General features: G+C 40.4%; 2 protein-coding genes across 4 annotated transcripts; both read left to right on the forward strand.

The window, feature by feature from the left end:
* The first annotated feature begins 1,439 nt into the window (after positions 1-1,439).
* Positions 1,440-7,780, forward strand: capns1a (calpain, small subunit 1 a). The gene is made up of 11 exons (XM_086226693.1): positions 1,440-1,538; positions 2,593-2,646; positions 2,739-2,775; positions 2,861-2,953; positions 4,260-4,317; positions 4,477-4,541; positions 5,388-5,460; positions 5,639-5,713; positions 6,427-6,543; positions 6,675-6,733; positions 6,852-7,780. The coding sequence occupies exons 2-11, from the start codon at positions 2,600-2,602 to the stop codon at positions 6,876-6,878; spliced, it is 651 nt and encodes a 216-aa protein (XP_086082819.1). The 5' UTR covers positions 1,440-1,538; positions 2,593-2,599; the 3' UTR covers positions 6,879-7,780.
* Positions 7,781-8,563: 783 nt separating this feature from the next.
* Positions 8,564-13,618, forward strand: LOC147249124 (uncharacterized). Of its 3 annotated transcripts, XM_086226691.1 has the most exons (6): positions 8,564-8,982; positions 10,004-10,159; positions 10,555-10,765; positions 11,820-12,302; positions 12,438-12,488; positions 12,580-13,618. In XM_086226691.1, the coding sequence occupies exons 2-6, from the start codon at positions 10,094-10,096 to the stop codon at positions 13,020-13,022; spliced, it is 1,254 nt and encodes a 417-aa protein (XP_086082817.1). In that variant the 5' UTR covers positions 8,564-8,982; positions 10,004-10,093; the 3' UTR covers positions 13,023-13,618. The 3 variants fall into 3 exon arrangements, with proteins under 3 accessions (XP_086082817.1, XP_086082818.1, XP_086082815.1); XM_086226692.1 differs by lacking the exon at positions 10,004-10,159 and having other exon boundaries at positions 8,565-8,982; XM_086226689.1 differs by lacking the exon at positions 8,564-8,982 and having other exon boundaries at positions 9,014-10,159.
* The last annotated feature ends 354 nt before the right edge of the window (positions 13,619-13,972 follow it).

Consider the following 13,972-nt stretch of genomic DNA (forward strand, 5'->3'; position numbering starts at 1 on the left):
AACCAAGTCCTCATGCAAAAACTACAAAATAAAACAGTGAACAACTTAAGTCCACATCTAACAACCAATTCAAACAGGGCTCTGTGTATTTCTGTAGAAAAATCCTGACACCTTGCAGAAGAAAATATTGGCAACTAAACAATGTGTTGAACCACCTGATTGTGTGAGCAGCTACATAAGTAAATGACTGATGTTGCATGTGAATGTAATCAAACCTTCTCTCTGTCTCCCCCTGTCGGATGCATATGGCAGTTGCACACACAGACGTGCAGACGTTTTATTGTAAAATTTTGTTTGTCCAAATAGTCAGCTGGGGTCTTGGGGAGGCTGTAGTGTCACTTTGTCAAGAGCATGGGGAGCGTCAGTCCAGTTGTAGTCCCACAGGGAGGCTGTTCAAGCTGGGGGAGGTGCTGCCCTGCCACTCAGCCTTCTGTGTAAAGCTGCAACGTCATTCTAATCATTCGTATTCAACCATTGTCAGGAGTCATAATAACAGTGAATCCAGTGTCTCCTACCCCAATCATTTTTGTTGTTTGACTCCTAACAGACTGATCAATATTCATAGATTAATTGAAATGTTAAGGGACATTCAGTGGAAATGGTGATGATATTATTCTACAGCCGGTCTCAAATTCAATAACCGGGGGTCCAGGCTTGTCACAAGAGGGCCACTTCAAGTATTCACAAAAAAATGTACACTTCAAACATTCAGTTGGACTGTCTTTTGAAAGACATGTTGATGATAAGCCCGTCCATTTTCATACCGCTTATTCGTTAAGAGTCGCAGGGGACTAGAGCCTGTCCTGACAGAGGCATGGTTCACCCTGGACGGGTCATCAGTCCATTGCAGGGCCATCAGGAGCAATTAGGGGCCCAGTATCTTGCTCAAGGACACTTGGACATGGTCACCCGGGGAAGTGAGGAGCCATGCCACCCCTATGTTGATAAGCAACGGAACTAATAACAAACACCAAAAGCTAATGTAAGCTTTGTATGAAAAACCAACAGCAGAAGATAACTGGCTTCCACATGTTTTCTTTCAATTGTCTTGGTTCTGCTTGTGTTTACCCCCAAGCCGTATGTCATTTTTCCTTGCCGCCTAACATGTAGGAATGTCTGTATCTGGAACTCCTTTCCCTCCATTTTTGCTTTCTCTTTGATTATGTCTTCATCATTCCACTTAGAAGGTCTGCGTAGGTGTAATCACTAACTCCAGAAAATGGCAGTAATGCAACACCAGGATTCCAGTAGCCTTATGCCTTTATTAGGAAGAACAAATTCGTTTATGCCTGGCAGAAGTGAAGCGGGGACGGAAACAACTGTGACAGTTTCTCTCTCTCTCTCTCTCTCTCTCTCTCTCTCTCTCTCTCTCTCTCTCTCTCTCTCTCTCTCTCTCTCTCTCTCTCTCTCTCTCTCTCTCTCTCTCTCTCTCTCTCTCTCCTGCTTCTGCGTCAGTCGGGGCGTCACCATCAGTTCAACGCATACGAGCAAAGAGAAGTATCCAGCCAACAACTTTGGGAGTGCTGTAGTCTCTTCGGGTAAATACTCACTCATGTTAGGTTTTCGATGCGGAGAGCGTCGCTTATCTCAGAAATGAATGTTGAAAATATCACTGTTTACTGCAGCAATTAAAAGTTTAGCGGCATTTGTCCGATGAGTTTGTGCCCCCTGTAGCTAGCTTAATGTTAGCTAGGTTAGCTAAAGTTAGCTGCTGTCCTGAATACCTCCCCGTTCGCTGCTATATACCGTCTGTCCGCAGTGTAAAGTCAACGTTTTGCTCTGTGTCGACAATAGCTGTGGTAATATATTCTTAACAACCGAACTGAGCGGCAGTCGGAATGGAATATGTGAACAAAACTATGAGCTAACGAAGCACATTATCGGTCTGAGAGCGTAATATCGAACATAACAGAACACTTATAAGTTGAAGGATAATAGCTCTGTTATTGCGCACCCAAGGAAATTAACACATTTTCACAGTGACATTACTTGCAGCCAGCTACGTTTAAAAGTAAAGCATGGGATTTTTACACGTATGATACGCTTACGCAAATGTGTAGCCATGGTCAATTTCGACAACCTGGGCGCGGCATCGTTTTTTTCCATAGTGGAAAAAAGTAAGAGATAGTGGGCTTGTCAGGAATTAGACTATCGTTAATCGAGGAGAAGACAAACAGGACATGCCATAACCTGGTAGAAGACAAGCCCTGCTGGCGCTGCTGTATTTAATAGCTAATGACACGTGAAACCCGTTTATATCACATAGTCACAACAAGTTCCAATAATAAATGATTCCAAACCTCATGGCAATGTTAAGTAGTTACCCGGCTTTCAGATTGTTATAATGAGAAGGAAAAAACTGTTGGCATGAAAGCTTAGTTATTTGCTGCTGCTGGTTTTCTCACTTTAATCATTTTGCAGCCAACAAGGATGCCATGATTTTACTTGATTTTTGTCCATTTACTAAATAAATTAATGTATAAATCATGGCTGCATAGTAAGAATTCTTTAGTCGAGCAAAACATATAAGAATCTGGACTCTGGTGTTGTCAGCGTATATGTTAAACTTTGTTTGTCATTTCAAATTCACAGTTCCAAGATGTTTATGGCAAAGAAATTACTTGGTGGCCTCATTGATGTTGTCAGGTGAGAATATACAAAAATAAAACCCCAAAAAACAAGCCAAATGCAAAATGTGAGCTTTATGGTTTTATTCCTTTCTGTAACTGTCTTTGTAGCAACATCGACCCAGCCATGTTTGTGCCCTCTGACCCGGTGAGTCCTCATATTAGCAACACCAGACTGCTATCTGTGGCTGCTAAGAGTGTTTGTAATGTTTGCTGGTGTACCTGTCCCACAGCCCCCACCACGCAGGCCTCATGTCTATGCAGAGCAGCATGAAAGTGATGAAGAGAAACAGTTTCGCAGAGTCTTCCAGCAGCTAGCTGGAGATGTGAGTATGTCCTACATCAACTTATCTTTGATATTCAGTTGTCATTTTTAGTAAGAGCCCCATCGGTTCCACCTCATTTCCTTCAAGAAATCCAAGAGTTGCTGTAACTGTCCAAATTCTCAAGATTGTATTTACTACATTTGTAGTTGTAGTTAGCACTGTTTAGAAAGGCCCATCACCTGCATCTACTTCTCCAACTGTACTCCTTGATTAATTAGAGTCCTGTTGTTCATTTTGCGCATGTCCTAAGCAAGAAAACAGTACAGAGTACAGAGTTTGAACCACATTGCTCTTGTTAATAAGGATCATAATAATGAAACGTCAGAAAAAATGCAAGTTCTTGTTTATTTTCTGTATTAAACTTACAAGCTGCAAGAGTAAAGCTCCAACTGCGGGATGGCAGGCCTTCAGTTGTCTTTTTAAATTGGTCGTGTTTTTTCCACTAATCTTAAATCCACAACACTCCCCATCCTTGTCGGGAACAACACACTCCGTCTTTTGTTTGACAGGATGATAACAGAAATGCGTCCATAAATCCGCTCGTCTTTTACTCCAACTTTCCACGCTGCCACCACTGGTGAAGGTCTGCTGCTCATCTTCACAGCGTCTCTGCGACATGCTACGTGCACTGCAACACCGCGGAGGGCGGGGTCGGGGCCCGCCAATCAAAAAGTCGGACTGAGAGGTCAAATTTGTTTTGAGATGATTAATTGGTTAAAAAGAAAAGAAATCAAGGCATTAAGGATGGTTGTAACCCCGATGGTCCGGCCGGCCACCGTCATCCTTTTTGTCACGTTTTTACTCGTCAGCTCATAGTGAACAGCGATTTTGTTTTAATTTTCGTTGTCAGTACTTACGAGTATTTACGTTCTCGTCACAAGTTAGGCACAGAATAAAGTGTAGTCAATGAAAAATGTTCGTGTTCGTTTCGTTTGACAAAATAAACACTGGTTGTTATTTTGATTGTTCTTTTTTAATTGCAAAAGGCCCCATCTGACACATTAGTATTCATTACAGTATTCTTGTGTGTCATTGTTGATGTGTGGAGGAGATCTTTCATCAAAACTAAAGCTGAATGAGTCACTGTGGTGGAGTGCAAACTACAGATGGAAGGTCAAAGGCCCTCATGTCTCCATCAGCTGTATTTTGGAAGATTTGAATTTCTCGGTGGACTAGACATCACTAGTTAAGTGTTCTGTAGTTGTCCAGAACCATGATGTGAACTGAAGTGTGTCTTGTGTTTAGCGTTACACCCAAAGTATTCACAAATGTTTTAATGTTTTGTACTTGCTCTTTTGTCATGTAGGACATGGAGGTGAGCCCAGCTGAGCTGATGAACATTTTAAACAGAATCATTGCAAAGCGTAAGATCTTGAATCTTGTGTCATTTAACATCCTTTTGTTTGCCTGTGTGGTCTGTTGTTGAGTCTGCTGTAACAAATTAATTTCACGTATTTACACTTTTGATATTTCTTATAAAACAATAAAAGAAAATGTGTCTTAACAGTTTTTCTTATATGTAGATGGAGACCTGAAGACAGATGGTTTCACCATTGAGTCTTGCAGGAGTATGGTGGCAGTCATGGATGTATCCTTTCTATCACTAATGGCAGTATGTCATTTTTAGTCCAGGTGACAACATCATAAAGATACCTGGAACAGAACTTGAAACAAATGTGACGTACTACAGTTGCTAAGTGTAATTTCTACCCTGAAAACAGGTTTTCATGAATGTATTGCTCAGAGTCAACTGTGTTAGCTAAATGGGAACTATGAGATCTATGCCATTAATTGTAAAAATCCAGCTTGAAACAAGACAAAAAGTTTGGATTGATTTCTTACTGTATGAAACAGGAAGGCAGATGAAAACACTCCTTCAGCAAACACACCTTGTATGCATGAAGTGCAACTGTTTGTCCAAAATGGGGCCGAACATGGAGACTGTTAATCACATCAAAGAATAGAAAAAAAGAAGACTCAATAAGAGATGAAAAATTAATGAAAGAAAAAAACCTAACAAAGGACTGATTGACTTGGATGATGGAGTTTTATTTCTAGTTCACCACATCAAAAAGGAGAATTGCTCTGTCAGGTTTGTATTTCTAAGCAAGTGATCTTATAATTCTTTGTAGAGCACAGTAGTTTATGACAGCCCACCTTCAAGAGCACAGCCTAATCTTACAAGCAAATCTAGAATCTAGTAAATCTACAAAGTGTGTTTGAAAGCATTCAACAGAAGGTGACAAATGTAAAAATACACAAATACAAACCTAACAAATAGAGTGTGATTTTGTGTGGTTTTCCTCCATGACTCTCAAAAATGCTTTGAGTTGGACTCTGTGTAAATAGACATCATTCTTGCCGTGGCCTGTTCCTCCCATTCTGTATGCGTGCTTTGAAATTGATGTGTGTGTTTTCCTTAATTTGGCCCCAGAGTGACAGCACTGGAAAACTCGGCTTCCATGAATTCAAACACCTCTGGAATAGTATAAAGAAATGGCAGGCAAGTACAGCCACCCCATGTTACACACCCACGATTCTTTGCTCCCCAGTTACATTCTCGTGCCCAGTCTCAATTATCACCAGTAATGGTAAAACTGTATGAATCATATGTATCACAGGTGAATACTGTAGCGTATGCCGTGTAGCAGCTAACCTAAAATATACTCATTGTTCTTCAGGGAGTGTACAAGGCCTACGACACAGATGGCTCTGGGGTCATCGGAGCAGATGAGTTGCCCAATGCTTTCAGAGCTGCCGGTCTGTAATTTTCTTCCATATTGTTGTGTCAGTTTCACTTAAATGATTTCAGCACCAAGACACTTTAGAAATACCAGAAATCAACTGTTAGAGAAAAAGTAATAGAGATACAAGACAAATTTCTAAGACAAATTAATGCAAGGTTGATAATGATAAGGTTAAAAAACAATTCATTTAACCAGTTTTCATCCTTTTTTTTCCCAATAACAAATGTATTTGTACTAATAAGAAATGAATGCATATTCATTCACACCAGTAAATTCAGTAGATCCTTTCACTGACTCCAATAAAACACATTTATATGACTGATATCTGGTCTCCAATAACATTCAGCCAAACATGGAAATAGAAATGTGAAGGCTTGAATAACACTGCGACCTTGATCTGATTATTTACAATAATCATATTATTTTTCATTATTTATTCGTAATTTTGTTTATGAATACTCATTGATTGTCAAGACTATCTGCATGCATGAACAAGAAAACACTTACCGTAAATTACTTTTTTTTCATGAATACGATAAGACATAAATGAGGGCTCTTTTATGTCTGTCACCGAATGGCAATGAAAACAACCTCTTTTAACTTCTATGTTAAGTTGTTATGATGCTTGTATCAGCTACTTGGAATACATTTGTGTCGACCTGTATTATAACATGTATCCTTTATATTTATAAAACCAGTGGTTTAATCTGTCCCTCTCTTCCTCAGGGTTTCCCCTCAACGAGCAGCTGTTCAACATGATCATACGCAGATACAGCGATGAAAATGGGAACATGGATTTTGACAACTACATTGGCTGTCTTGTGAGACTGGATGCCATGTGCCGTAAGTTTCAAAAGCTCCTAATGTTGATTCATTTGATGAATAATATCTGTATTTTTGGGATAACAATGATTGTCTTGGATCGAAACCAATAAACTGAAGGTCCAGTAGTTTCTAAATCTGCTCTGTTCCAGGTGCCTTCAAAACCTTGGATAAGGATAACAATGGATCCATCAAAGTTAATATTCAGGAGGTAAACCTGTCTTTGTTATTTACAATTTTAAGGTTCTGCCTAGATCCCAGTTTCACTGCATTTTGTTGATGGCATCAGTCTCCTGCTTAAAGTCATCTCTGCTGTTGTGTCTCTCCAGTGGCTTCAGTTGACCATGTACTCTTGAGCCCAGACAACATCTCTCCTGCTTGTTACACGGAACCACTCTGTTCGTCTAAACAGTATAGAATATTTACTCCCCCCCTCCCCAGAACTTCCCTTGTTATTCAGAGAGTCCCTTATGTATACAGGTTGATCTTAAATGGTAATTCCATGTTGGATATTTTAGTAAAGCATTGTAGGACTGCTCACTCTTCCATATTATTGCCTGGCAGAAGTGATGCTGCTGTTACTAAACCAGAAAAGCACAGACATTAACTCCCTCAGTCACCCATTGCTGAGTTGACCAGTTAACCAGTATACTCCTATGCTGAATTGATGTCATTAGTTTGGTTTTTTGCCTTGTGTTGTCAAGTCCAAATGGCACAAAGATAAGTTCAAAATGGGGTTTTATTCTTTGACAATTTTAAGCCAAAATGATACCTACCTTAACCCCTGGATCAGCTGGAAAGGTACCTTGTAGAGCCTTGCAAAAGTAATCATGATGCAAAAGTAATCATGGCACAAAAATAACCTGAGTGTCAGTGAGGTGGTGAAGTGTGCACACGCTCATGCAGCCCTACGGAGAGGCCTGACTGAAAAAGTTATACATTTAAACATTTTATTTAGACATTTCAATCATGGTTTGTTTATACCATTATTTTGGATCAGAGTTGCACTGACTGTATATTCAAAGCAATCTGGAGCCTCACTGGTTACTACTAACACTTTGATGAAAAATCCTATACTTTGAAGTGATCTCATAGGAATTGTAATTTGTTTTTGTTTGTTATATCCAATCTTATGTATCCTCTGTGATGCTAGTTTACTTTAACATACCAATAGACAGAGCATTGTTTGGCCAAGCTGATGAATGTGCTTTCATCTGTAATACAAGTGTAATAAAAGTGCACAAGGCTGCTGCACTAATTTCTTATCTTACTGGTTATTTGTACTACTCACTGTTTACTCACTGAAAATGTCACTACCAGATAAAGTGTGAAATATATATTACAGTACAACTTGTGTGTGCCACTAATGCATGCAGCCAATATTTAAGATGGCATTATGAGGGGGTTTTTAATTTGTGTTGTTAAAGTCACTGTCATTTAACTGCTTGGTGAAATTAATACTTGTGCCATAATTGGGAATAAAAAGGGGTATGTTAAGTGTGTGTTTTATTTTTGACCCACTGCTAATGGGTCTCTGGCCCCTTAAGTCATTCTTACTCAGGACTTTTCCTTTATTCTGAACTGAAGCTATAAAGGCAGCTGTTTATGTTGGACCAAAAAAAAAAAAAGATTTTGAACTTAATAGAAAAAGGAACCAACTGACGAGGGATTTGTCTCTGGTAAAATGAGAAGACTTGGAGGTCTGCATATCTAACTTGTACCTCAATCTTATAGACATAATGGATAATGGGTAATATTTCACTTAATTGATACCGATTAATGAAATATGAATTGATATGTATGCAAGGGAAATCTATGTGAAACAAACTTATGCACCGTGGAATCACATTAGCCGACAAATAGGAACGCTAGAATGAAACAATGGTGCCCTCCACTGACAAAACGAGAAACATAAGTCAAAAGCAATTTTACATGTAATATGCTTGTAAACTCCACTTTTGTGATGGTCTTACTCACAGTGACATTCTTTTAAGAATAGGAGCTTCAGAAAAATAGACATTAACAGAATACTCAAACCACTCTTCCTCTTCAACATACTTACCTTAGCATGTGTGTTTGTGGTTGTGTTGCTAGCTTAGTTAAATCAAGCACGCTATTGGCACCGGAGGTTAGGCACAAGCCTTCTAAATAAGAGCCCATATTACTGCTGGAAAAATAAAAAGAACGAAAGAGAAGTTTGGCAAAATCACTCAGTTCGCCTTGGTTAATGTTGCAAATTAGTGGAAACAGTACTAAATACCGTGTATGTTTCCAAACTTCTAAATTTTTGTCTAAAATGACATAGCTTTTGGTTCGCGAAGTTGCAGAATCTATTTGCACGACCGGACATACTTTCTGTAGCGTTAGCTGTGTGCAGGCTAGCTTGACAAAAGCTACCTTGTCGACAAGGAAGTTTATCTGCAGGCGTCTGGACCAAATCTCAACTTCTTTTACTTGGAGGTATGTTCACCATCTCATTAAGTAGTTTGACCATTATTTTTTACCTCACACAGAGACGTTATATGAACAAAAAGGCCTCTTAGCGTTTTCTGATTTTAACCTAGCGTTAGCTTTCGCTCTCTTGCTGCAAATAGCTAACCTAGTGTAGGCTGTTGTGTAACATAAGTGTGGGGATAAACCTAGTTGTTTACACGTTTATCGCGTCGAAGTGAAAGAAGATAGCTATAATGGGCTACATACGTTTTAGCAATGTATGGTAATGTAATAGCTGACTACATAATAGGAACAGCTCAATAGCAAGCTAGCTTGCTAACAGGCTATCGCATGTGTAAAGTGACTGCAGCACCGTCCATTGTTCATTCACTCTTTCAGGGGAATGACTGACGCTGTTCTCGTCACATTTACCGGTATTTTCCGCACTATAAGGCGCACCGAAAAGCCTTTAATTTTCTCAAAAACCGACCGTGCGCCTTATAATCAGGTGCGCCTTATATGTGGATCAATATTGGTTAATTATGGCTGCCGTAGTCAGGGGGCGTCGCCGAAGTAACAGCGGTAAAAACGATAAAGGGGAATTCCAGTCCCACACCACTTCTGTGTGTATAAAGACCCCAAAATGGCACCTTTCAAGAGACACGCTTACGACGCAGAGTTCAAACTCAAGGCTATCAGTCACGCAGTAGAACATGGGAATAGAGCAGCAGCGAGAGAATTTAACATTAATGAATCAATGGTGCGGAAGTGGAGGAAGCAACAAGATGACCTGCGCCAAGTAAAGAAGACTAAACAGAGTTTCCGAGGGAACAAACCGAGATGGCCACAGTTGGAGGACAAACTCGAACAGTGGGTTGTTGAACAGAGAGCAGCAAGTAGAAGCGTCTCTACAGTCACGATTCGAATGAAGGCAACAGCGCTAGCTAGGGACATGAACATCAATGAATTTAGAGGCGGTCCTTCTTGGTGCTTTCGTTTTACGAAAAGACGTAATCTCTCCATCCGCACACGAACTACTGTCTCGCAGCAACTGCCAAAAGATTACCAAGAAAAGCTGGCCTCTTTCCGCGCATGCTGCAAAAACAAGATCACTGAAAAGAAGATCCGGCCAGAGCACATGATCAACATGGACGAGGTTCCACTCACCTTTGATATTCCTGTGAACCGCACTGTGGAGAAAACGGTACCGTATTGTGAATGCACTAACTTGCACTACAGTAGTTTCTATTCTGCGCGCCTTATAATGCGGTGCGCCCTATATATGAAAAGTTTTAAAATAGGCCATTCATTGAAGGTGCGCCTTATAGTGCGCTAAACAAGTGAAGAGTTTATTCCGTGCCTGTTTCTAGTAATGCATTTATTCCTTCTTGCTCAACTAATGAATACCTACACATGGCCATTGCTCAGCTACTGAGGTAAAGGGAGTTTAGAGGGACAACATTGCTCGCCATATCTTCCAATTAAAAAAAAAAAACAAAAACGTTTCTGTGTCTATAGCACTTAATTTCAGGCCCCGAGGCCAATAGGCCAATACATGCATAATTAACATTTGCATCATGTTATTCTTTTTAACTTCAGTCAGACTCCTGCAAGACAAGTGGAGAGGCGGAGGCACAGCAGGGACAAGAAAGCAGTCGGACTCCTGTTGACAGTGTGGGGAGGATGTCGTCAACACTATACTACAACCAAGACAGTGTTACACGCTTCAAGAAAAGAAAAGCCCGGTTCTCCTTCAGTGAAGTACACATACTGCTGGATGAAGTGAGAAAACATCGCATGGTTGTTGTTGGTATGTGTCCATACTGATAATCTCATTCTGAATATTTTAGCTGTTTGATCATAAATCACTCCAAGCAGATGGCATAAGTTGTTTTTTGCCAACATAGCCAAGGTATACTCAAAATTAGATTTAACTTGTGAGTCATAGAATGATAAATGTAGACTCTTCAATACTTGGGGTTCCAAGTCTGTAAGAGAAAATGCATGTTTCCATCCACTGTTGTTATGGGGATATTGTGATATTTTTCCAATGAAGCTGTTCCTCAATCACTCCTCCCCCTTACAGAGCCAGACATGCTGTGTCTTTAAGGGTTGTGCTTATGTCAGTATCAGAAATGCCGCTGAAACTGGGTATAAATGAGTGATCTGAATCAGTGAGTTTGGATGTCTATGCACCAATCGGATACCATTTAAATATTAGCCCTAAGCTAAGTCACCTGCTACATCCCAGCTCGGTTAGTGCTGTCTAATATTATAAACAGGTAATCAGTCCCCTTGTGTGCTGGTTTCCTAAACGTACCATTTGAAGGTGCTAGCAAAATGTCCGCAAATTTAATTCCACCAATCAAACTGCAATGTGTCCAGGATCATGGCTGTAGTTTAGAGGGTTGATTCCCAATGTCCACTTAAAAGAAACAAACAATGAAAATCCTTTTCTATGGGAATTTTGCAAGAGCCCGGCGTGGCTCAGAGGTAGAATGGCCATCCAGCAACTGAAGGATTGGTGGTTCAAGCCTCACTTCTCCCGTTGACCATGTCAAAGTATCCTTGAGCAAGATACTGAGCCCCTGATTCCCCTTCGATGGACTGGAGACTCGTCCAGGGTGAACCCCGCCTCGTGTCCAATGTCAGCTGGGAAAGGCTCACCCCCTGTTTAGGGTTGCGGGGGGGGGGCCGCAACCCTAAACGAATAAGCGGTATAGAAAATGGATGCATGGATGGATTTTGTAAGAGCATCAAACTCTGCTAATGTGATATTTTCAATTGCACATTAGAATACGCTGATGGAAACATGGCCACTCACGTAATGACATTTAAAAATTTCTATGTCGTCCCCCCCCAAGGTAAATTCAACCGTGGCGTGCCAACAGACATGAAGAAGCGCATATGGGCAGAGATTACTGCACGCGTCAATGAGATCGGAGAGTGCCAGCGAGAAGTCATAGAGGTCATTAAGAAATGGTCTGACCTTAAATGTGACACCAAGCGGAAAGTGGCTGCTATGCGTTCGGGGACGGTGCCAAACCGGGGCCTCAACTCACGTCTTTCCAGAGACCTTAATCAGACAGAGAAAATAGTGCTCCAGATTCTGGAGATGGATGAGGAAGACCAGAGCACGGGTGACTTCGGCCCCCTTGGAGATGATGATGACGTGCCAGAGGAGGAAGAAGAAATCGATGAGGAGGATATGATTGGGATGCAGAGCTCCCCCAACGGTGGGCTGGATGTGGCATCTATGCCCCCACCAACCTCCTACAACATGAGTGGGCTTGGACAGTCTGGTAGCAAAGACGATCAGTCTCTGCCCAACTACAGTGGCTCCTCGCGTGAGTTTTTAAAGGAACACATCAAAATAGTCAAATTTTTTAATTAAAATTAAGCAACTTCATTTCAGGCTAAACATCAGGGAATTGGTATGTCCAGGGAGATTTAATGTAATTTAAATCCTTTGAATATTGTAGGGGACTCACAGCCCTCCTTCGATGTGCAGTATGAAATACCTGTGACAGAAGGTGAGTGATTGGTCAGAATTTGGATTCAAATGGTCATTTTTGTACCATGACTCAGTAATAAGAAAGGACTTGTGTTTGTCTCTGACTTCAGATACTGATGCAGCACTGGCAGACTCTGATGACGACCAAAGGGACGACATGCTGCCTTCTACTCAAGCAGCTAAACTAACAGGAGATCACCAAGGAAACAACGGCATCCAGAAACAAGGACCACCTCAGATATCCCCGGGACCATCGGCCTCAACACACAGTCTTCCTCTGCCAGGGCAACCGTCACACAACGTAAAGGAAAGCATGCTTCATAATGCGTCGCTGAGCCTGCAGGAGCAGCATGCTACCAACATCTTGCTGGAGACTGTGTCGCGCTCCCTGGAGCTTCTGTCTGAATCAGTGCAGCAGCTAGCAGAGACTCAGCAGGAGTTTGTGCGTGAGTCACTGCAGCTCCAACGCGAGACAGTGCAGGTTCTGAGAGACTTCACAGGTGGAGCCATCGCTCTCATGCATGACAAACTAAATGGGCGGCCTGCGTTATAGCAAGGTGCCAGATGTTCTTGTAGTTGTGTCACTGACTTCATATACGGCCTTCAGGCGCAGGAGCATCGACGTTCCTTTGGACTCCACTGCTGGTTACTCTACTTTTGGATAGTGCTCGACAGATTTTCAGTGGCTATACTTAAAAACTGTATTCGTAGAGACATTTAATTGCTAGAATTGCTGTCTGTGTGTTTGAATAGAAAAATAACTTAAGAGTAGCCATAATGAAAGAAAGTGGAGGGGTTAGGGGTTTTTTGTTTGTTTGTTTTTGCTACTGAGAGTGAAACTCCTGCCACTGTGTTGCATTTTTATGAAGCATATACCACTTCTAACGCCTTTTACATTCTTTTATTGTTGACATACAAATGTTGGTCTCATTAAGAACATTAGTTAGTCAAATAAATTAGTGTTTTCTCCCATAAGTTGGAGTGATCCCTGGCATCAGTGTCTGGAGATGATTACATGTACTGTAACGTTAAGTGGTTTTCCACACCTGACCATTATATGGTCTATACATCTGAAAGCTAAACTTCAGTAGGTAGTTAGATACTTTGAAAATGAAATCTGTACTGCATAATTTGTGATTGTCTCATTTTTCTTTTTTATATTATATATATATACATATAAATATATATATATTTATATATATATATATATATTTATATATATATATATTTATATATATATATTTATATATATATATATATATATATATATATATATATATATATATATATATATATATATATATATATATATATATATATATATATATAAAGAACACATGAATCTAAACATTTCCAATCAATTCTTTTGAACGTGGAATAAACCTCTCATGTGTCGAAGCTTAAAAAGTCTACATATTGCTCTTGTGCATATTGGTTATAAAAGATATTCTGTTGTTGATGAAATGAATCTACCTCAAAATATCCTGTACACTTGCCATAAAT

Source organism: Aulostomus chinensis, chromosome 15, assembly GCF_037954235.1.
Source record: "Aulostomus chinensis isolate RoL2024-O1b breed Wild chromosome 15, RoL_Achi_v1.0, whole genome shotgun sequence".
Lineage (NCBI taxonomy): Eukaryota > Metazoa > Chordata > Actinopteri > Syngnathiformes > Aulostomidae > Aulostomus > Aulostomus chinensis.

Bases quoted from the DNA above. Each gene is read 5' to 3' on its own strand.
- capns1a (XM_086226693.1), top strand. From the start codon at position 2,600: ATGTTTATGGCAAAGAAATTACTTGGTGGCCTCATTGATGTTGTCAG. The intron at 2,647-2,738 runs GTGAGAATATAC...CTGTCTTTGTAG, and splicing joins GGCCTCATTGATGTTGTCAG to CAACATCGACCCAGCCATGT. The intron at 5,714-6,426 runs GTCTGTAATTTT...TCTCTTCCTCAG, and splicing joins CAATGCTTTCAGAGCTGCCG to GGTTTCCCCTCAACGAGCAG.
- LOC147249124 (XM_086226689.1), top strand. From the start codon at position 9,599: ATGGCACCTTTCAAGAGACACGCTTACGACGCAGAGTTCAAACTCAAG. The intron at 10,160-10,554 runs GTACCGTATTGT...TTTTAACTTCAG, and splicing joins ACCGCACTGTGGAGAAAACG to TCAGACTCCTGCAAGACAAG. The intron at 12,303-12,437 runs GTGAGTTTTTAA...TGAATATTGTAG, and splicing joins CAACTACAGTGGCTCCTCGC to GGGACTCACAGCCCTCCTTC.